Source organism: Macaca thibetana, chromosome 4, assembly GCF_024542745.1.
Source record: "Macaca thibetana thibetana isolate TM-01 chromosome 4, ASM2454274v1, whole genome shotgun sequence".
NCBI lineage: Eukaryota > Metazoa > Chordata > Mammalia > Primates > Cercopithecidae > Macaca > Macaca thibetana.
This window is the reverse complement of record NC_065581.1, coordinates 9,850,371-9,872,420: the sequence shown is the minus strand read 5'-3', so window position 1 is coordinate 9,872,420 and position 22,050 is coordinate 9,850,371. Positions and strand designations below refer to the sequence as shown.

The 22,050-nt window shown below is 37.1% G+C and overlaps 1 protein-coding gene across 1 annotated transcript in view; it reads left to right on the top strand.

Moving 5' to 3' along the window:
* Nucleotides 1-22,050, top strand: part of LOC126952358 (uncharacterized) — a gene marked incomplete at its 5' end in the record, with an annotated part of 317,885 nt that overhangs the window by 20,217 nt on the left and 275,618 nt on the right. The window contains 3 exons of the mRNA XM_050786815.1: nt 4,702-4,788; nt 9,993-10,061; nt 12,975-13,141. Of these exons, the coding sequence (XP_050642772.1) occupies nt 4,702-4,788; nt 9,993-10,061; nt 12,975-13,141 (323 nt within the window). The remainder of the gene's footprint in view (nt 1-4,701; nt 4,789-9,992; nt 10,062-12,974; nt 13,142-22,050) is intronic.

Sequence of the window (22,050 nt, the reverse complement as noted above, 5' to 3'; positions counted from 1 at the left end):
TTAGTATGGTACAGTGTGTTTAGGTTTGACATTGTCCCTATTCCCTTATATTCTAGTGCAGTCCCCTGATTTCTAAACTTATGTTTTTGTATTTATGCAGACTTTCTGGCCCCATGGACATTTCAGCTGGAGATACTTGTATTGGATTTTCAAAGTGGGAAAAAAATATGACGTTTTCCCAAATTTATTTATAAAGTTCATAGGAATCAAACTTAATTTTATTTTTCCCGGCTTTATGCCTTTAAAAAGAATGCTGTCAGGAGAATGTCCTCTGTGGTAAAATTTTGGTGCATGGTTGTAATCATAAAATATGAATTGTTTAGTTATTTAGTTTATAGTATATTATAGAAAACACAGTTATCGGCGAGGAAAAGCTGAGCTGAAGCAGGTGGATTTACAGGAAAAGAACAAGAATGGGGCCAAAACAAAACAAAACAAAAACTCCTGAGAAACACACAAATGCATTAGTGTTTTCTTCCTCTCTAGCTAATGTAGCTGATTTGAAAGGAAGTGATTGCTTCGTTGAGTCAAGACACTTCGATGATTGTTACTAACCTTCCTCTGGTGGGCAATTTCATTCTCACTCTTATAGCCCCCAAGGAACTGCATGGGTGCACACTAGAGGGTTTCCTGACCAAAGTTCATGTACAGTGTAATTTAAGTAAAAGCTCTGATTATGTTCTGTGCTGCTCTGAGTTAAATGATAGGAAAACCTGATATGTGTGGAAGGGCAGAAGGCAAGTGTGTGTGTTTTCCTCTCCTAGTTCAATAAAAGATAGCACGAGAAATGAATTAACTAATGCGGTTCTAGACATTAAGCAGCTAATACTAGGAAGTTGGAAGCAAAAATAGAGTATCAAGAATATTGAGAAGACTAATTTACTGATTTATTCGTTTATATATCACATCTGTTTGCTTCAATGTAGAACCATACTTCAACATATATATGTGTATACACACACACATGGGATTGGCATATATTCATCTGAGTATTACAAGGAGTTAAATATCAGCCATATTAAAATCTATCGTTTTGGTATTGCCCTACTTTGAATTTCTCAGTGGGTCTGTTAATTTTCCTGTGAGATGATTTTAGATATATCCAAAAGCATACTCTGAATGATTAGGACACTTTAGGAATTGATTCTATTAGCTATCTACCTTCTGGTAATATACACCATATCCTTAAAACCATCCTACTTCATTAAATCCTGACTCCACCCAATGAAAGGCCGCAAAAGGAGCTACTGTTATGACGGAGTCCATTGTTTCTAAATTTATAACAGGTTCCGTGGGTTTACTCTTCTAAATTCTACCTGCTGTGTTTAAATTATTGGTTTATTAAGACAAGGAATAGCAATAGAAAGAAACAATCATTTTAATATTTGAGAGTGTGTTTTTATTTTGATTCAAAGGCTGACTTATGTTATGCAAGCAATTAGAAGGATAGCTTATTAAAATAATAATAAATACATTATAGCTTTACTTTCTCAATTGTCTTGAAAGCATAGTGGCTTAATCCTAAGTGGCACCCTTTGTTTGACACAAAGGTGGAAGCAAGAGATGCAGCTCCCACCCCTTCCTGGGGGTCTGACCATCCTTACCTGGCACTTTTTTCTCATCACTTTTCACTATCTAATAAACTATAAAATATACATATTTATTGTGCTTATTCTTCCACTCACAGAATGTAAGGTCTGTGAGGAGAGAGATTTTTGGGTATTTCATTTTACTGCTATAGTCCCATAATAAGCACTCAGTGAGTATTGGTTGAATGAATGAATGAATATGAAACATTGGAAGGTGACACTGTACAACAGTGCACTAGGAATTTCAGCAAAATCATTAGTTAACGCTGATTCTGGGGCTAGTGAAGAAGTTTGGGTTCCATTATTCACTTTATTAAATTGTAGCTTTAGGAGGTCAAGAAAAATTGAGGAACATCTACCAACAAATTGTACTTTCCATGACTTTATGACCTGGAGTCTTTTCTCCTTTGCCCAGATGTCAAAAATTTCTTTCCCCTGTATTTCTGACTGGCTAATTCCTAATCACCTTTCCAAAAACTTATTTCCAGTAGCCATTTCTCCAAGAAGTCGTCTTTGACACCCCCAATATGGGGTAGATGCTTCTCTGATATTCTCGATCAGAATTCCATTCTAAATCATACCAGATTGTATATGTTTAGCTTCCTTCTTCTTCCCGCTCTGAAGGCAGGGGTCATAGTTTTCCTGTTGTTGTTGTTGTTGTGTTTGTTTTTCAAATTCAGACAGTGCTCAGTTCCTAGAAGGCACTCAATTAAAAATAAAAGTGTGGGGGTAGGTGGTGATGATGGGGAGGAGAGATGGGATGGGGGAATAGAGAAAAAATATGAATAAAAGGTGATGAAAGGTTGTTTAATCAAGAGAGAACATCTAGGCAATGAAAGGATTAGGGTATTACAATAGGTTTCCAAGAGAAGTTTATTTAACTAAGGAATTCAGGTCATATTATAAGGCAGGTAATATTCTAGGCACTGAGGGTGCTCCAGTGAGCTAAGAGATAATGTCTTTGCATTCACAGAGGTTATATTTTAGTGAGGAAGACAGACAATAGTTGAGTATAAACTATATTTGTAAAACAATGCTTAACAGAATGTAAAATTAATATAAAATGCATTTAAATTATAAAAAGACATAAATTCTAGATATGTATTACAGTATAGAACTTGGGGATGTTTAAAGGATTTCAGAACTAAGAGTGTCAAAGCTGTCTCTTTGCTCAAGTGACCTCAGAATTCTTTCCTTGTAAAATGCTGTACATGGGATCCCAGAATGGGACACGCAAAATGAATCCTTCCAGTATTGGCACTTGTAACCTAACACATGTACGTCAACCCACATGAAACATAGAAGGAACAATCTGTGTAGACCTTAAGGGGCCCTGTTTCCAGTTGTGTGTGGAGGTATCGAGCTCTGAAGGGAAATGGTGGTCTGAAGGCTCCCAGGGTGCAGGCCCCATTCATGTGCAGCTGGACAAGACCCCAACATCTCCACTGACAACAGGGATGCAAATGGTTTGAGAACCTAAAAACTAAATACACTACTCCAGACTTTTGGTTAAACATGACTTAACTTTTTTCACCCTCCAAGGTTTTGATTATCTTGGTAATATTTGCTAGTCAGTTATAGAAGACAAATAATTTGAGTTTTGTATTGGATTGGAGAACCTTCCAGACTATGGGTACCAGTAGTTGATTGACAATATAAGGACTATGCTACCATCTTTGTGCTAATATAGGTGAATTATTTTACCAGCATATGGAAGGGCATAGTTAGAGTATCACAGTGCTTTGTGGTAGAGAGAGAAAAAAAAAACAATTACAGTGAATGAGGAAGAATGGTGTTATTGCAGTACATAAGACTCTGATTACATACCACCAAGATTCCTATCAGCCTAGTAGTTGTTGACAGATAGAGTAACAAAAATGAAACTCATTTATTCTTTCCTTATTGAGACCTCAAGGTAAAGCAGATTTTCAGTTTTTGTACTTAACTGCATTGATAGAACAGAGACTGACACAAAAATGTGTCAGTCCAGAAATAGAAATTAAACCTAGGTTCACATCAAAATTTCATTTAGCCTTGGAAAAGGGGCTGCCATTTGGATTACTTTTGATCCTAAAACAAATATACTAAAGAATATCACAGTATACCTATTATGTATTAATCCTATTATGTATTAAACCTTCCCTGCAAACCATACTTTCAAAGTTGTTGTTTTCATTCTACAAGGCTTTATTTCTTTTGCAATGTTTGAGGCAACTTGAATTATCATTAGAGTAGCATTCATTTTGCTAGCCACAGACATATACATTTCAGTCTGCAGGAAGTATGAAACTAGATTTGGAAAATTAATAGCAGACCCTTTCTTCTATTACAAAGTTATACCTCATGCTACAGTTTGATCATGAAGATAAGGACAGAGTAAGTGGGAGACGTGATGTGAGAAATTTTGGTTAGTGGTGTTGAGATTGTTGATGTGTGTGGGATAAATTTATGGCTAAGTCATTTGTGTCTTCCCTTCATGTTACTGAAGTTGACATAAAAAAGATCTATAAGCAAGCCTCTCCCTTCCTTCCTTCCTTCCTTCCTTCCTTCCTTCCTTCCTTCCTTCCTTCCTTCCTTCCTTCCTTCCTTCCTTCTTTTCTCCCTCCCTCTCTCCCTTTCTTTCTCTCTCTCTTTCTTTTCACCTAACTAGCAACATGTACATTCTGCTGTAGTTTTTCATAATTAAGATAGTACTAAATGGCCTGTGGAATTCTGGACACAACATCATGATACACTTAGTGAAATATAAGTAAGCAAATATAATCATCAGTGAGTTCTACACATCATTATAATCCAACTACTTCCATTTCATGAGTATATCCCAATATAGTTTGGCTTAAGATTTTTATTATTATTCTAAAGTCTACATTTGATAATTTTCTCATTAACTTTTTAGCAACAGAAAGATAGCATGAACTTGTTTCTTGAATTACCTTTCTGACCTTTTGCAAGATGATAATTACAAAAAAGGGAGGCCTGGAAGACTTGTAAAAAAATTAAGCTTATAAAAGAGCTAAAATGGTCCTTCTTTGCTGGTGTCGATTTCAAAATTAACATTTTGGTTCATGTGCTTCTAATAATCACTGACCCTTACCTCGTGTACTTTCCACAGGAAATGAATACGGCAGAAATTACTTTGACCCACTGATGGATGAGGAAATAAACCCAAGGCAGTGTGCGATGGAGGTCAGCAGAGAAGGTGAGCTAGAATTAAGTATGTAATTTTTGTGTCAGAATACTCTTTTCCATTCATGAAAATGAGGTGACAAAGATCACCCATGCAGTTCCATTTAGATTTTGCAGCTTACAATTTAAATGATAAGTTTTAACCACTAACAACATGATGGGCAGCGAAGGTAATTTTTCATCAAGGACAGTGGGCTGGTCAGATGGAAGAAACAGCGATGTGCTTTCATCTGATGCTACTGTGAGCAGTTTGATGCCATCATAAGGCCCATGTATGTGTCTGAGGAGCGTCATCACCTTCAAATGCATCTCTGCTTTCAAAATTGCTCCTTAAGTGCATAGTATTATACATATTTTATAGTTTACAAAATAGCGTTTTTATAAAGGTTATTGATGTGATATTGACAATGACAAATGTTACTTAGAATCAGCTGCAGTCTAGATCATATCCCACCAGTGGGTGCCAGTCATTGAGTCTGCACTTTTTCATAAAACACTAGGGTAAATTCTCACAAAAAGGACTCAAGCATAGTGCAAAGATTATTTTACAAAGTAGCTCTCGATAACCTATTTTTAAATGATGCAGAATCCACAGATATTATCTAAAGACCTATGTGCAAGATAAGACAAGGACTTAGTCTCAGAGTCAGTTTTCACTGGTAGCTCAAAAGCCAGGGTGGATGTGAGGCTGGAAAAGTTCGACCTTCTATATACCCAAACACACTTGGGGAGAAAGAGACAATTCTAGTGATTTCTGGGGAGGGGTGTTGATTGAATTACCATTGAAGTCTGTTTAAATTTCTTAGGAATCACAATATATAGTTATATTTGGTGGAATGTTTGTAATGCGAGGACTCCCTAATTTGGGAAAGGTAACTTAATAAGTTGTGTTCAATGAATAAGGAATGGTTCTAACTACAGACAGGTAAGTTTTATAAAATATTGCTGGTCACCTTTTCCCTTCCCTAGTCAGTTACTATTGTCTGACTCCCGCAGCTAACATGGGGTCCCCCGTTTCAGAGCAGGAAGCTCTTTCTGTGTGTTTACCTGTAGCCAGATCCGTGCTGGTGTGTGCGGCGGGAGGTGGGGGCTGGCCCTCTTACCAGCTGCGGGTTCCACCTTTCTAATGAGCCTCCTTTCTAATGAACTCCTTCGCAATTGTTTTTTATATCCTCCACTTCCTTCTAATTGCCTTCCCACTTTTTCTTCTCTTCTGCTTTCATTTTTCCCTTCATTTCTTCCTCAGCATTTTTTTCCTCTTCTTTCTGAAGTTCCTTCTTCCCTACAAGATACATTTTATGTATATTGGAAAGAGATTTTAGATTTTTTTGAGGCAGCGTCTCACTTCCTTTACCCAGGATGGAGTGCAGTGGCATGATCACGGCTTTCTGCTGCCTCAACTTCCTGGGCTCAGGTGATTGTCCCACTTCAGCCTCCTGAGTAGCTGGGGCTACAGATGTGCACCACGACGCCCAGCTAATTTTGTTTTTTTTTTTTTTAATTGAGATGGAGTTTCATCATGTTGCCCAGGCTGATCTCAAACTCCTGGGCTCAAGCAATCCACCTATCTCGGCCTCTTGAAGTGCAGGGATTACAGGGGGTAAGCCACCATACCTGGCCTTTAGATTTCTTTTTCTCTCAAAATAGGTAAGGATTTATGTATCTTCATTTCATCTATCTAGGCTCTTTGTTACACATGCTATGGCTTAGGAACTCATGGTTGAAAAATAGGTTTTCTCCATTCTCCTACATCTTCTGTAAGTTATGTTTTGTTACCCTGGAACCCTGTGTATTCATATGATATAAATGAGATGCACTGGGCCAAATATGACTGGTAAAAGATCAGTCTGCTATATATTTCTACCACCTTCTAGGGTGTTTCCACGAACCAAAGGATCACTCCTAATAGCTAAGCTCTACTCTGTTTATGGTATCAAGAAAAGAAAATATAATGAAAACTCCATGAGGAAGGAGTTCTATGCATCTTATTCATTGGATGCTGTATATCCAGCACTTAGTGTCTCACACATAATATGTATGTGATACATATTTGTCCAAAACCCAGTGAATAATGTAGAGTCCTGCACTTTCATATTAACCCATAAACTTCGTGTGACCAGATACGAGATCTGTCAAGATTAGTCTGATATGCATCATACAGTAAGCTCCATTTTCTAACATTCCATTATCAAAGATAACAAGTTCACATCGGATATTTGAAAATATAGGCTGGGCGCGGTGGCTTACGTCTGTAATCCCAGCACTTTGGGAGGCCGAGGTGGGCGGATCATGCGAGGTCAGGAGATCGAGACCATGCTGGCCAACATTGTGAAACCTCTTCTCTACTAAAATACACAAATTTAGCTGGGCGTGGTGGCGCGTGTCTGTAATCCCAGCTACATGGGAGGCTGAGGCAGGAGAATCGCTTGAACCTGGGTGGCGGAGGTTGCAGTGAGCCGAGATCATGCCACTGTGCTCTAGCCTGGTGACAAAGCCAGACTCCATTTCAAAAAAAAAAAAAAAAAAAAAAAAAAGAAAGAAAGAAGAAACTATTTTGGGGGAAAATAAGTAGTTACTCTCTGAGAAGGGTGTTTTGTGATGTGCTAACTTTCCCTGGATCATATCTGACTTTCTATAAGCTGCTGTCTTGATAAATTGGCTTTAAATTGTACACTGACCTGTTTCACTAGTGGAAATTAGTTTTTGTAAATCCACTTAAAGTGTCTTATTTCCAGAACTATTGTAATATACATATATTAATATATATAATATATAATATATAATCTACTTATATATCATATATTGTCACTTGTAATATATAAGTAATATATAACATAGTAATATAGTAATATTATAATACTTTTTAAAAAGAGGACATATTTGGCTGGATATGGTGGCTTACACCTGTAATCCCGGCACTTTGGGAGGCTGAGGCGGGTGGATCACCTGAGGTCAGGAATTCGAGACCAGCCTGGCCGACATGGTGGAACCCATCTCTACTAAGAATACAAAACCAGCTGGGTGTGGTGGCATGCATCTGTAATCCCAGCTATTCAGGAAGCTGAGACAGAAGAATCACTTGAACCCGGGAGGCAGAGGTTGTGGTGAGCTGAGATCGCACCATTGCACTCCAGCCTGGAAAACACGGTGAAATTCTGTCAAAAAATAAAAATAAAAAAGGGACATATTTGAGGTGGGATCAAGTATTCGTGGTCACTTGGGATTTCTTCTGATAATGGCTCCCACTGGTGAATTCCTTCAGTGTAATAACACAGCTATTGACCAAAAGCCTTTTATTGGCCAGTCTTGAGATTCAGTCCCGTTGTCCAAGTGGTGGCAAAATATGAAACGTCTCAATCATATGACGGTATCTTTTGGAGTTGTAATAGGAGAACAGAAGAAACAAGAAGATGCGGGTATGCAGAAAGAGGGTTCAGCTCAGCGCCCCCTGATAAGATGAGTCCTCAGCCTTCCGTCTGCAATTCATAATGTCCTCTTTTTCTTTTTGCTTGATACTCACACCTTCACAGTTATTCCATTTAGGGGTCAACCAGTGCTAATTAGCAACCTTTCCACTTTCTCTGTCACATGGGGTAAAGGTTACGCAGACACAACACCAGAGCTGCTGGGATGGTTCCAGAGAGGGGCAGTCGGAAGCAAGCTAAAGTTCACAGCATTTCATGTGGCAGAATTTTGGGAACACCCCAGAAGTCTTGCTTGCACCCATCTGTCTTCACTTTAGTTGAGTAGTTGAGCAGTTGAGGTGCTTTTTTTTTTTTTTTTTTTTTTTTTTTTTTAAAACAGCCTGGAGTTGCAGTGCCATGATCTCAGCTCACTGCAACCTCCATCTCGTAAGTTCAAGTGATCCTCCCACCTCAGTCTCTTGAGTAGCAGGGACTACAGGCACATGCCACCATGCCTGGCTAAATTTTGTATTTTTTGTAGAGATGGGGTCTTGCTGTGTTATTCAGGCTGGTCTCAGACTCCTGGGCTCAAGCAATCTGCCTGCCTCAGCCTCCCAAAGTGCTGGTATTATGAGCCACTGCAGCTGTTCTAATATTTATTTGTTTGTAATCTATACTTTACTTCCAAAACAATTTGAGGTAGCCTACAACAGAAACATAAATGCACATAATTATAGGAAAGTTTGAGTAAAGATGGAAGGGGAATTTGAGAACACCTGCAAAAAGGGACAAGTTAATGTGCAAAAAACACAGGACAATATTATTACCTAATTAAGCACTCATTTTTACACTGAGCTTCCTGGAAGTAATGGTATAAAGAGGAAGGCCCTAAGTAGGTTACTTTCGATGTTTAATATAAATTATATTCTGTTTTTCAGTGTAAATAACCCACCACCACCACCACGATTTTATTTTTTACACTAAATTTTGGAAGGGTAATATGATGTTCATTTTTGTATGGTAGAGAGTAGAAATCGTAAAATACTTTATTATTAAATGCCTTTTAGTTATATAGAATACAGATTTCAGTGCTACTATGTAGTAAGTGCGTAACATTTTATTATTTTCCAATTTTGCGTATAGGTTATATATGTAGGTTACAATAGCTTGTGGATTAGTCAGAATTCTCCAAAGAGGGATAACCAGCTGGATGACCTTTTGGCCCTCTTCCAGAATAATGTTTATATAATGTGTGTGTGTGTGTGTTTTGCAGTAGGTAATGACATAGCCTTAATGCTTTACATTCACAAAAGAACTTAGAATCCCTGTATTTCCTACTATATTGCAATAGCACATACAAAATAATCCAGAACCATCTAAATTTGTTGTTCCTTATACATAAATATTTAAAAAATGATATATAGAGAGTAGCTAATGGAAAACACTCATTCATTTTGATCACTTGTATATTCTATTGTATGTTGTAACAAACCAAAATGGCTTATTCTGAAATGATTCTTGAGTAATAGATGGCATAATTCATTCAACATGAGATCAGTTTTAATGGAGAAGTATCCTATTATGCATGTCTTGCAATATACATTTAAAAATCATTGTTCTAATTATCATTTATTTACAAAAGGTTTTTCTTTTTCAGAACAAGGCAGCAAATTGAGTAGAAATTGTGTGTATGACCCAGAATATAATTAAATAGCCATAGTGAGTAATAATTTTTTTGTAATTATGTTTGCATATCTGTAAATTAATTGATGAGAAAGTTATCATGCACATGTTCTTTTAACACTCCTACAAGATGACGAGAGAATTTTCTATAATCGATTAACGAAGCTTTTTGATGAGAGCGGACAAGGAGAACCCCAAGGTAAGAGACCAAATATCTTCACTCTTTTATTTTAACATTAGTTGTAAATTGATTGAAATGGTTTCTTGCAAATGCTCACCTATCTTTTCTAAATATAACCATTCACTGATTACCTATGTGAGCTTTCCATGGTTGTACATATTTAAATGTAGCTGAAGTTTAGGGGAAAAGTAATTATGACCCAATTTCCTATAATTGCATATAATTTATAACCCTGAATGGTGAAAATGATTTAAGATTTACTGTTGAAGGATCTTAAAATGGCATATGGCATACTTGGATTCACTAAGTTATGAGACTATGTTCTACTCTTTTTAAAGACTGTGTCTTAGCTTTTGAACAAATGCTTTGGAGTGGTAGAAGACAAGTAGTACGCTGTTCTCAACCTTAGCATGGAAATTCAGACTTGTAAGTTATGCTTTTAAGTGAAAACGTATTTTATGTATTAAACTAATAATTTAAAGGTAACCTTTAAAAAACTCAATTCTAAATTCTTCGTTGAACATATATATAAATTCATGCCAGAACCATATTGTAGTTTTTGCCAAAAAATTAAATACAAGTTGCTGTGTATTTCATGGGGAATAATTCTATTATTATTATTATTTTACCATGTGTGCCTAGTGCTTCTCAATAATTTTGTCTTCCTTATTATAATAACTCCTCAAAGTATATAAGAGGAGAGGGCTGATCATGATAATGTCTTCTAATAGTTATTATTTCTATTAAATTTATGCTTAGACTTCATCATTTACTAGCTGTGTGACCCTGGACCAATTAATTAACCTTTCTTTGTCATTTTTGCCAAATGAACATGTAACACCTGTTACATGCAGTAGTTATGATGACTAAATTATTATTACATGAGCAGATGTGACAAGCGCGTACCTAGAATAATAAAAATAATAACAATAATCCTGCTGGTGAAAATATTAATGCCAGTTAAACATTCGAGTGCTTCCTAGGTGCCTGGAACTGTCCTAAACGCTGTTCTAAATAATTCACTTGTTTAAACTTCATAACAACCTTTAAAGGTTAGTCCTCATTTTTATCCCCATTTACAGTATAATATCCTTAAAATTTTATTCCTGCTTGGATACACTTCTCCTTTGCTTTTTTGCTATCAGTTTGTGTGGTCAACCATTTATTACTTTTTGCCTTTATAAACAAAGCAAACTCATTTTTCAAGCCAGCTCATTCTGAGGGATCCCAAGTTCAAATGGTGTATCAGAATTATCCAGAGAAGCAGAATCCAGTTGGTTTGACAATATATAGAGAGGCATTTATTTTAAGAAATTGCTTCACTCTGTAGCTGAGATAGCAAGTCTGAAATCCTTCGGACAGGCTGGCAACCTGGAGAATCAGGTGAGAGTTGATGTGAAATTCAGGCAGGAGTTGAAATTGCAGTCTTGCGTCTGAATTCCACAGGGCAGCAGTCTGGAAACTCAGGTAGGAGTTGATGTTGCAGTCTTGAGACTGAAATGTGTGGGGCAGCCCAGCAGGCTGGAAACGCAACCAGAGTGTCTATGCTGTGGCTTTGAGACTGAATTCCCTCTTCTTTGGAAAGCCCCAATCTATATGTTTAAGAACTTCGACTGATTGGATGAGGCCCACACACGTTGTGAAGAGTAATCCGCTTTACTCAAACTCAACTGATTTAAATATTAGTCACATCTAAATACACCTTCCCAACAACATCGAGCCTGGTGGTTGGGCAAACAGGTGGGCACCATACCCTGTTCAAGCTGATGCTTAAAATGAAGCATCATAAATGGTTATGCGTAAGTCAGGCCTCTCTGTGTTTAGTCTAACTTCTGACTCAGCAAACCTATTGAATACCTTTTAGTGCTAGACACTGAATAGTGCACTTTTATGCCTGCTGTTTCTTTTCCATTCTGATGGCTTTTTCAGCTTGGATCCTTTGAAACCACCCAAGTCACACATTTACAGATAGCATCTAATAGATCTTCGGAAATCATTTATGGACTTAAGTCTCATAGAATTTATAGAATAGGCATTTTGTGAACTATTTTATAGAAAAGGATGTAGCTGAGACTTAGAAAGTATACTTATGCAGAGTAATATAGTGCATCAGGGTGCAAAGAACAAGGCGAGTGGGCCTCTGGACACTATAACTCAGTGCTTTCTCCAGCATGCCATCTCATTTCCTCCTGTAGAAGAAGCTCTCTTCTGATGATTCTCGTTAAAATCCTAGAATAGGAGATGTGGAAAATTTTGTATTATACATTCCAGCATTTTTTACAGACTGGAAGAGGGAAGATCATTTTATATTTACAGCATGCATCTGGCTAGATGAATAGATATCTTTTGTAGATGACACTGTGTTCAGGTGATAGAGAAGTAAAGTACGCATACCATTTATATAAATGCTGGCATTTCTATGCAAATAAACAAGGTAGCCCAAATAAAGTGCCTCGTGTGCAGAGCTCAGGAAATGTTCTCAGAGATCCTAAGGTGGGAAAATGAACCAAAGAGCTCTGGCTTCTTCTAAGCCTATTCATCTCCTAAACAGGTTACAGCAACACAGCGAGTAAGTCGTAAGATATTGAAGTAAAGAACATGTAATATTAACACACAGAAAAGCACAGTATCCACATTTCAAGATATATTTGGTAACTGGGAAAAGGGCTTAAATGTACAGCTGTACTTTGTTGAGTCTGTAAACATTATGGGATAAACAAAGGTGGTGGTGGTTGTTTTTTAATCTTCAAACTTCTGTGCTTTAGTTGTTTTCCAGTACATGAAATAGAAAATAATTTGTTAGTTGGTCGATTATGAAAAACCAAACTTTATTGCATATAAGAAAATCAGTGATTAGTCTACTGTGTGCTTAGTCAACATTAAATTGGCAAAAACAAGTGGAATTCCATGTGATTCTCTTGGGGTAAACAGATGAGAGTGGCGGGGAGGAGAATCTGAATTCCGAAGCACCTGGGAGTTCCAATCAGAGTCACGAAATCCACCAAGAAGCCAGCGAAGCCTCCCCTGCTTACCTTGAGGAGTTCCAAAGCTATGCTCAAAAAAATGTAATTCTGCTTGGGAGTTCTCCACTAGAACAGGTCAGCATTAAGAGTATATTGAGAAATGTAAGATAATTTCTCTTTTTCAAATGACAAGTTGAAGTTTCAGGCCTACACATGGTCTACTGATTTTGCTTACCAGCACACTCTTCCTAGAACACACGATTTAGGACTTCATTGAGTCCTTTCCTTATTTTTTATACACATTGTAAAATGTGTAGGCAGAAGTTATGCTCCTTATCAATATCCTTACCCATCCTGGATATTGATAAGGAGCATAATTACTGCCTACGCATTTTACATTTTACGTGACATTTAGTTTGTACAATTTAGTTTCATTATCTGGTTTATTTTGTGTTAGAGTGCTCATTTCTAGCATATTGTGAATTACTGATAATAAAATCCGAAAGCGGCATACACTTACTTGGAAAAATTAAGAACCTGCTTGGACTTGTTTGCACAAGCACTGTATTACTACGCGAATATTCTAGCATTTCTAAAGTCACTATTTAAGGAACTTGGGCATTCTAACCGTTGGACTTGTACCACATAACAGTCTTTAGCTGTTAGACTATCTTGGCTTCAGAGACAATCTGATTTATCTTCTGATTTCTGTATCTTTGGTTCTATTTATGTGTAATGTGGCATTATGTGCTCTGACCCACCAGAGAGAGAAGTGATAAAAATACAAGAATCTTATATGTCTAGCTCCAGGCATATGTGTGTGTGTGTGTGTGTGTGTGTGTGTGTGTGTTGTTGTTGTTGTTGTTGTTTTGTGAAAGGTAAGTAGATTCAGGCTAAAGAGGAAAAAATTCATCAGGTGAAAAAGACTATTATCAATGAGATCTTTTATAACAACAGGTCACAAGTGGAGATATCATTTGCAACTTCAGAAGAGACAGGTATCAGCCTACATGGGATAGGCTGGTTCTGTAAATATCTTGAAAAGGTGCTGTGACTGATGCTTCCTGTCTAAGGCCGTCAAAGCAGCAGGGTATCACCTGATATGGTTTGGGCCTGTATCCCCACCCAAATCTCATCCATAATTGGAATCCCCACATGTCAAGGGAGGGAGCTGGTGGGAGGTGATTGGATCATGGGGACGATTTCCCCCATGCTGTTCTTGTGATAGTGAGTGAGTTCTCATGAGATCTTATGCTTTAAAGGTGTTTAGCAGTTCTCCCCAGCTCTGTCTCTCATGCTTTGACATGATAAAACATGCCTTGTTCTCCTTCACCTTCCAACAAGATTGTAAGTTTCCTGAGGCCTCCCCAGCCATGTGGAACTGTAAATCTATTAAACCTTTTTTTCTTTGTAAATGACCCAGTGTCAAGTATGTCTTTATAGCAGTGTGAAAATGGACTAATACAGTATCCCAGAGCATGATGAGAGTAGAAGGAACAAAACCAAAAGTGGGGAGGATGAGAGGAGAAGTGGAGAGGTAACACTCTCAGAGTCAACTGAGAACATCCCACTTCAAGGGCCATGCAAATGATGAAATACCATTTTTATTCTTATCATAGGGCAATTGAGTTGCCTAAATATAGAAAGCTACTTTAGAAATATTTGTGCTGACTTTTTATATCCCACTGACATTGGAAAGCTTGTAGGAAGGGTTTTACGAAATGACTTAGGTCTGAAAATTGTCTAGTAAAGAATAAAATTCACTGATTAAGTGCATAGCTTTAATAAATTTAGTCACAGAGGAAATTCAGGAAAACAATAATACATTGTTTTTGAAATATGTATTGAATTAGATATAAAATAATTTTATTTTGCATGTTAGCTACCAGGAGGAAATGTTTTCCTGGACATTCCCTAGTATCTACTGTATGCTATGTACCTGTTCCTAATCAGTTGCAGATAACTAGGTTTTCCTCTGAATTTTAATTGTAAACAATCCATACATTTAGTTTATTCAATTAGGACACCATGATTTAAGGAGGTTGTTTTGCGATTAATGAGTAATGTTTTTTAAGGTTTTGTCTTGATTTAATAAATAAAATATAGCATTTAGGCTAATGGTGGAATAAATATGCTAGCCCAGACTAAGCAGATGCCAGAGAAACATTCTGAAAAACAAACTAGCATATACTGGCAATTAACCCTACTTTTCCAAATTCTTCATAACTTCCTGGCATTTGACAGTAGGCGTGATTCAAATCTAAGATTGTGAAGTGAGTGAATGTCAAGTTTGAGATCAGATACTTGGATATGAGAGACATTTAAAAATGTAAAATCCGTACTAAAATCTATGTAAATTCAAAATGAATTTCATAAGGTACTTTAACAGATTAATCATTATATTTTCTGTAAGCCAGAAACATATATTCTACTCTGTGGTTAGTATAGAAAACATTTTGGAGGGAAAATTGATTTTCGGAAATCACTTGAGACATTTACATGATTTCCTTAACTAATACAGTAGCTCTTATACCATCCCCTAAACATTATATTAAGTATAAATGCCGATATAATTTTAAAATTTAGTTAATAAAACTATAAAAGGCAAAAAAGCAGGAGCACAAATATTTTATGGAAAAAAAAAAACAGTGGTGATTGTCCATATTTTACTTTAAGGGAAATGATAATGACACTGCCGTTCTTTACAGTTTGCAAGTTTCTGTCATATTCTTTGCTTTTGTGAGATGAACAAGAATAGTGCCCTGTTATTATAAATATGAAAAAAACTCTAGAGGACAGAAATATCATTTTATGCTTAAAAGACTCACAGAATTTGAACTGAAAGATTTTAACACTTGGCTTTCTTTTCATTTATTATTTTATTTATATTTTTAAATTCCTTGTTAGCTACTTAACATACCTTTTTTCCTTTTTTTTTTTTTTTTTTTTTCCCCAGAGTCTCGCTCTGTTGCCCAGGCTGGAGTGCAGTGACATAATCTCAGCTCACTGCAACCTCCGCCTCCCAGGTTCAAGTGATTCTCCTGCCTCAGCCTCCCAAGTAGCTGGGATTACAGGCGCCCACCACCATGTCCGGCTAATTTTGGCTTTTTTTTTTTTTTTTTAAGTAAAGATGGGGTTTCACCATGTTGGCCAGGATGGTCTTGAAATCCTGATTTCAAGTAATCTGCCTGTCTTGGCCTCCCAAAGTGCTGGGATTACAGGTGTAAGCCACCGTGCCTGGCCTATTTGGCATACTTTTTGAGCTGCCCAGAATATTCTGGAGACACCTGGATAGAGACTTTCTTGCCAAAGTTGACTGGAATTCCAAGAGAAGCAGGCCACTGTTGAGAATGAATAAACATATTTTAGTGACATTATCTTTGCTTGGAAAATTATTTAGCAGTGACAATTTTGTATTTACTTAGTATCAGGTCACATTCTATAAGCACCTCTAGGTGAAAAGTTTTTGTTTCATTTGGAAAACAAAAATGATGCTATTTTGTTACTTTTTTCATTATGATTTATTTTATATACCATCTTTTTTTTTCTTCTGCCATTGGTAGTATTTTTAGTTAATGCAGGAACACAAAATAGTCTCTATTCTCCTTTCCAATACTAGGAGCTGTTGAGGCAGTTGAGGAGTTGAGGCAACTGAGGTTACTGAATAAATTTTATATCATTTTTAAAAATGTGTGGGTTCACAAATGTCCATCAGTGACAGACTGGATTAAGAAAATGTGGCACATATACACCATGGAATACTATGCAGCCATAAAAAAGGATGAGTTTGCGTCCTTTGTAGGGACATGGATGCAGCTGGAAACCATCATTCTCAGCAACCTATTGCAAGAACAGAAAACCAAACACCACATGTTCTCACTCACAGGTGGGAATTGAACAATGAGATCACTTGGGCACAGGAAGAGGAATATCACACACGGGGGCCTATTGTGGGATGGGGGGAGGGAGGAGGGATAACAATAGGAGATAGACCTAATGTAAATGACGAGTTAATGGGTGTGGCACACCAACATGGCACATGTATACACATGTAACAAACCTGCACATTGTGCACATGTACCCTAGAACTTAAAGTATAATAAATAAATAAATAAATAAACTTAAAAAAGAGTTAAAAGTCGAATTTAAGATGAAAAAAACGTGTGGGTTCACAGCATAACAGCAATCCGTGAATGAGTAAAGCAATTGATTCCACAATCTTTCAAAATATGGTGGTCCAAGCATATATCCCTGGTGGTCAAGTATGGTCCAAGGATAACATTTTATGTATTTATAGACGAGATGGGCTGATTATTATTCAGCAAACATAACTTCTTAGAACTGAAATTCAGTACAAATAGATTGTCAGATAATTTAAGTTTGTATTATTAAATAAGAATCAGAAGGGCAGAAATTCTTTATTTGCGATTTGGGCAGTTACCTTTTCTTTACTACTCAACTAAGCCTTAGGGGATGGTTGGTTCATGGGTTCTTACAGAAATTCAGGAGCCAGACAGAACAGGAACCACAATAGGAAGCTGCCTAGCTCTGCGTGGACTGGGGTGAAAGAAGAATGTGTGTTGTCATTATTGGGAGTAGAGTAAGTCCTCACTTATGTTGTTGATAGGTTCTTGGAAACTGTGACTGTAAGTGAAATAATGTATAAAAAATTAATTTACCATAGGCTAATTGATATAAACAAGAGTTAAGTTCCTATGGCATATTTCTAGTCACAAATACATCACCAAACATCTAAATAAAGATCAAAATGCTTCTAATTTTCAGCATTGAAATAAATGTAGGCTTTATATATGTTTAAGAAAAATTATTAAAAATGAGAAATATTGGCTAAATAAGAAAAAGTATTACCCACTGATTCCAGTTTAGGGTGGAAGGTGGCTGGAGTCTGTCCCAGCAGCTCAGGGTACAAGGTAGGACCCAGCCCTGGACAAGACGCCACCCCATTGCAGGCTGCATTCACACACACCCACACTCATCCACACTGGGACAGTGTAGACACACCAGTGAACCTAGTGGGCACATCTTTGGGATGTGAAAGGAAACCGGAGGACCCAGAGAGAACCCACACAGACATGAGGAGAACGTGCAGATTCCACACAGGCAGTGGCCATGGCAGGGAATTGATTTTCTTTGTCCTTGTTGTAATGAAGTGACGTTGACTGAAGCATTATTTGGCGAAACTGCTGTGTAGGTTTCCACGTGCTTATAAAACCACACGGAGGAAAACGCAAAATAGGAGAACGGAATAATTGTTAGTAGATTTGCATATTCGAGTAAACTTGCAGATCCTGAAAGCTAGATATTTAAAAGTACGGTAAAATAGTTCTTGACTTACCTCCAGCTCTTTTTTATTTTTCATTTATTTATGGGTCGCCACCAACAATGATCAAAATATTTCCTCAAAGTTCAAGGCAAGCTCAATTGGCTGCCAATTAGCCTTTTGGTGAGAAGTCTTCTGAGCTTTAATGAATCAAATAAACATTTCTGAAATAATATTAATGCATGAATTTTTGGGTTTTGTTTCAGAGCAAAGCATCTACTTTTTATAAAACTTTGCTGCAGTTTCACCATACTGAGTATGCCACACTCAACATTATTTTATTATGTGTAATTTAAAAACAAAACATCACCATTTTGACAAAGGACTGAATAATTTCGCCCTCCTCTTTGATTACTTATTTCTATTCCCTTATAAAGTTTCTGGTATAACTAAACTTTCTTGAGAAACTCAGCCCTCATTTATTTATCAGCAATGGATTTATGAGCCTCAAACTGAAAACTCGGGCTGTGTAAGACAGAAGTGAGAAACTGCATTGCTTTCAGGAGAAAGAAACGCCCATATTTGACATCAAACAAATCTAATAACACTTCGATAATAAAATCAAGATACTTATGCTATATTCCATGAGTTCCTTCAGAGAAGGGGCTGTATCTTTTTACAGCACCAAGAACAGGGCCTGGCAGAAAACAAAGTTTACCTTCATTGAATGTTTGTTCTGTGAATGAATGAAGGAATGAGTACATGCTGCAGATAACTAGTATGGCAAAATTATCGTGGACATCGTTGGCTTACAAATGTTCTGTGGTATTCACTTTCTCTAATGCTGTTATAATGTCATTACGTGGAGTGTTATGATTTGGTACTTTCATGTATATCAACTAAATTACTTTTTAAAATATTTAAGTGTCATAGAATAGAGAAAAGGGCCATTTAATAATATAATAGCTAACATTCATTGCATACCTACTGACATCATTTAAGCACTTTGCATAATTTAACCTCATGGCTCCCATACGTGAATAGTGTTATCACTCCCATCTTATAGAAGAGCAACCTAAGGCACAGAAAGGCCAACTAGCTTGGGAAACGTTTTACAGCTAATAAGTTGCTGAGTTAGGACTATAACTTCATCTTAATCATCACAGCTAATGAGGGCACACAGTTTTTAAAAATACGGCTTTTTAATACAAAATTTTCGATCAATCATCTGCCACTTTACTCTTTGGAGGAAGTGACATTCTCAGGCCAGTTAAATGGTTTTCACATACTTGAAATTATAGTAGAATATGGACCAACATTTTTTTTTTTTGATGCTTGTTTTTTGTTATTTTATTTATTTATTTATTTATTTTTAATTTATTTATTATTATTATACTTTAAGTTGTAGGGTACATGTGCCTAATGTGCAGGTTTGTTACATATGTATACTTGTGCCATATTGGTGTGCCGCACCCATCAACTCGTCATTTACATCAGGTATAACTCCCAATGCAATCCCTCCCCCCTCCCCCCTCCCCATGATAGGCCCCTGTGTGTGATGTTCCCCTCCCTGAGTCCAAGTGATCTCATTGTTCAGTTCCCACCTATGAGTGAGAACATGCGGTGTTTGGTTTTCTGTTCTTGTGATAGTTTGCTAAGAATGATGGTTTCCAGCTGCATCCATGTCCCTACAAAGGACACAAACTCATCCTTTTTGATGGCTGCATAGTATTCCATGGTGTATATGTGCCACATTTTCTTAATCCAATCTGTCACTGATGGACATTTGGGTTGATTCCAAGTCTTTGCTATTGTGAATAGTGCTGCAATAAACATACGTGTGCATGTGTCTTTATAGCAGCATAATTTATAATCCTTTGGGTATATACCCAGTAATGGGATGGCTGGGTCATATGGTACATCTAGTTCTAGATCCTTGAGGAATCGCCATACTGTTTTCCATAATGGTTGAACTAGTTTACAATCCCACCAACAGTGTAAAAGTGTTCCTATTTCTCCACATCCTCTCCAGCACCTGTTGTTTCCTGATTTTTTAATGATCGCCATTCTAACTGGTGTGAGATGGTATCTCATTGTGGTTTTGATTTGCATTTCTCTGATGGCCAGTGATGATGAGCATTTTTTCATGTGTCTGTTGGCTGTATGAATGTCTTCTTTTGAGAAATGTCTGTTCATATCCTTTGCCCACTTTTTGTTGGGGTTTTTTGTTTTTTTCTTGTAAATTTGTTTGAGTTCTTTGTAGGTTCTGGATATTAGCCCTTTGTCAGATGAGTAGATTGCAAAAATTTTCTCCCATTCTGTAGGTTTCCTGTTCACTCTGATGGTAGTTTCTTTTGCTGTGCAGAAGCTCTTTAGTTTAATGAGATCCCATTTGTCAATTTTGGCTTTTGCTGCCGTTGCTTTTGGTGTTTTAGACATGAAGTCTTTGCCCATGCCTATGTCCTGAATGGTACTACCTAGGTTTTCCTCTAGGATTTTTATGGTATTAGGTCTAACATTTAAGTCTCTAATCCATCTTGAATTAATTTTCGTATAAGGAGTAAGGAAAGGATCCAGTTTCAGCTTTCTACTTATGGCTAGCCAATTTTCCCAGCACCATTTATTAAATAGGGAATCCTTTCCCCATTTCTTGTTTTTGTCAGGTTTGTCAAAGATCAGATGGCTGTAGATGTGTGGTATTATTTCTGAGGACTCTGTTCTGTTCCATTGGACCAACATATTTTATGAGGCAAGTGATAATACTGTTTCATCTTGTATTTGGTAAACCATGTATGTGCCAGGGTTCTATGGAGAAACAAAACCAGTAGAATACACACACACACACACACACACACACACACACTCTCTATGGGGAGATTTATTATAGGAATTTGCTCACACAATTATGGAGGCCAAAAAGTCCCACCAAGTGCTGTCTGCAACCTGGAATCAGAGGAAGCTGATGGTGTAACTCCCAGTTTGAGTCAAAATGCTGAGAACCAGGGATAGTGGTGGTGGTGCTGCTGGAGTCCCCAAGTAAGTCTGGGAGTTCAGAGACCCCGAAACCAGGAGCTCTGTTGTCCCAGAGCAAGAAAATATGATGTCCTAGCTCTAACAGAGTGAATTCACTCTTCCTCTTTGTTCTATTTTGTTTTGTTGTTCTATTCCAGCCCTCAATGGATTAGATGCTGACCACCCACGTTAGTGAAGAATATCTTTATAACTCAGCCAACTGATTCAAATGTTAACCTCTTCTGAAAATACGCTGACAGACACACTCAGAAATAATGTTTTACCAGCTATCAGGGCATCCCATAGCCCAGTCAAGTTGACACATGAATTTAGCCATCACAAACCAAGAAAAACAAAGTTGGGAAATATTTACAACAGCTCAAGACTCAGTGGTATTCTTAGCAATTAAACTGGGAAAACAATGCCCAATGCAGACTACGTTACAAAATAATCATCCCTTTATTTAAAAAAATATTATTAACATTATTTTTGATTAACAAACAAATTTTATATTTATGGGGTTCAACGTGATATTTCGATATGTGAATACTACACGACAGAATTAAACAAGGCTAATTAACATAGCTATGCTGTAGCTTACCTATATTTTTTAATGGTGATACATTTGAAATTTGCTCTTATTTTGAAATATATAATATCTTATTATTGACAATAGTTACCCTGCCGTACAATACATCTCAAAACCTATTCCTCCTGCGTATTTGAAAACTTGTACCCTTTGATCAACATC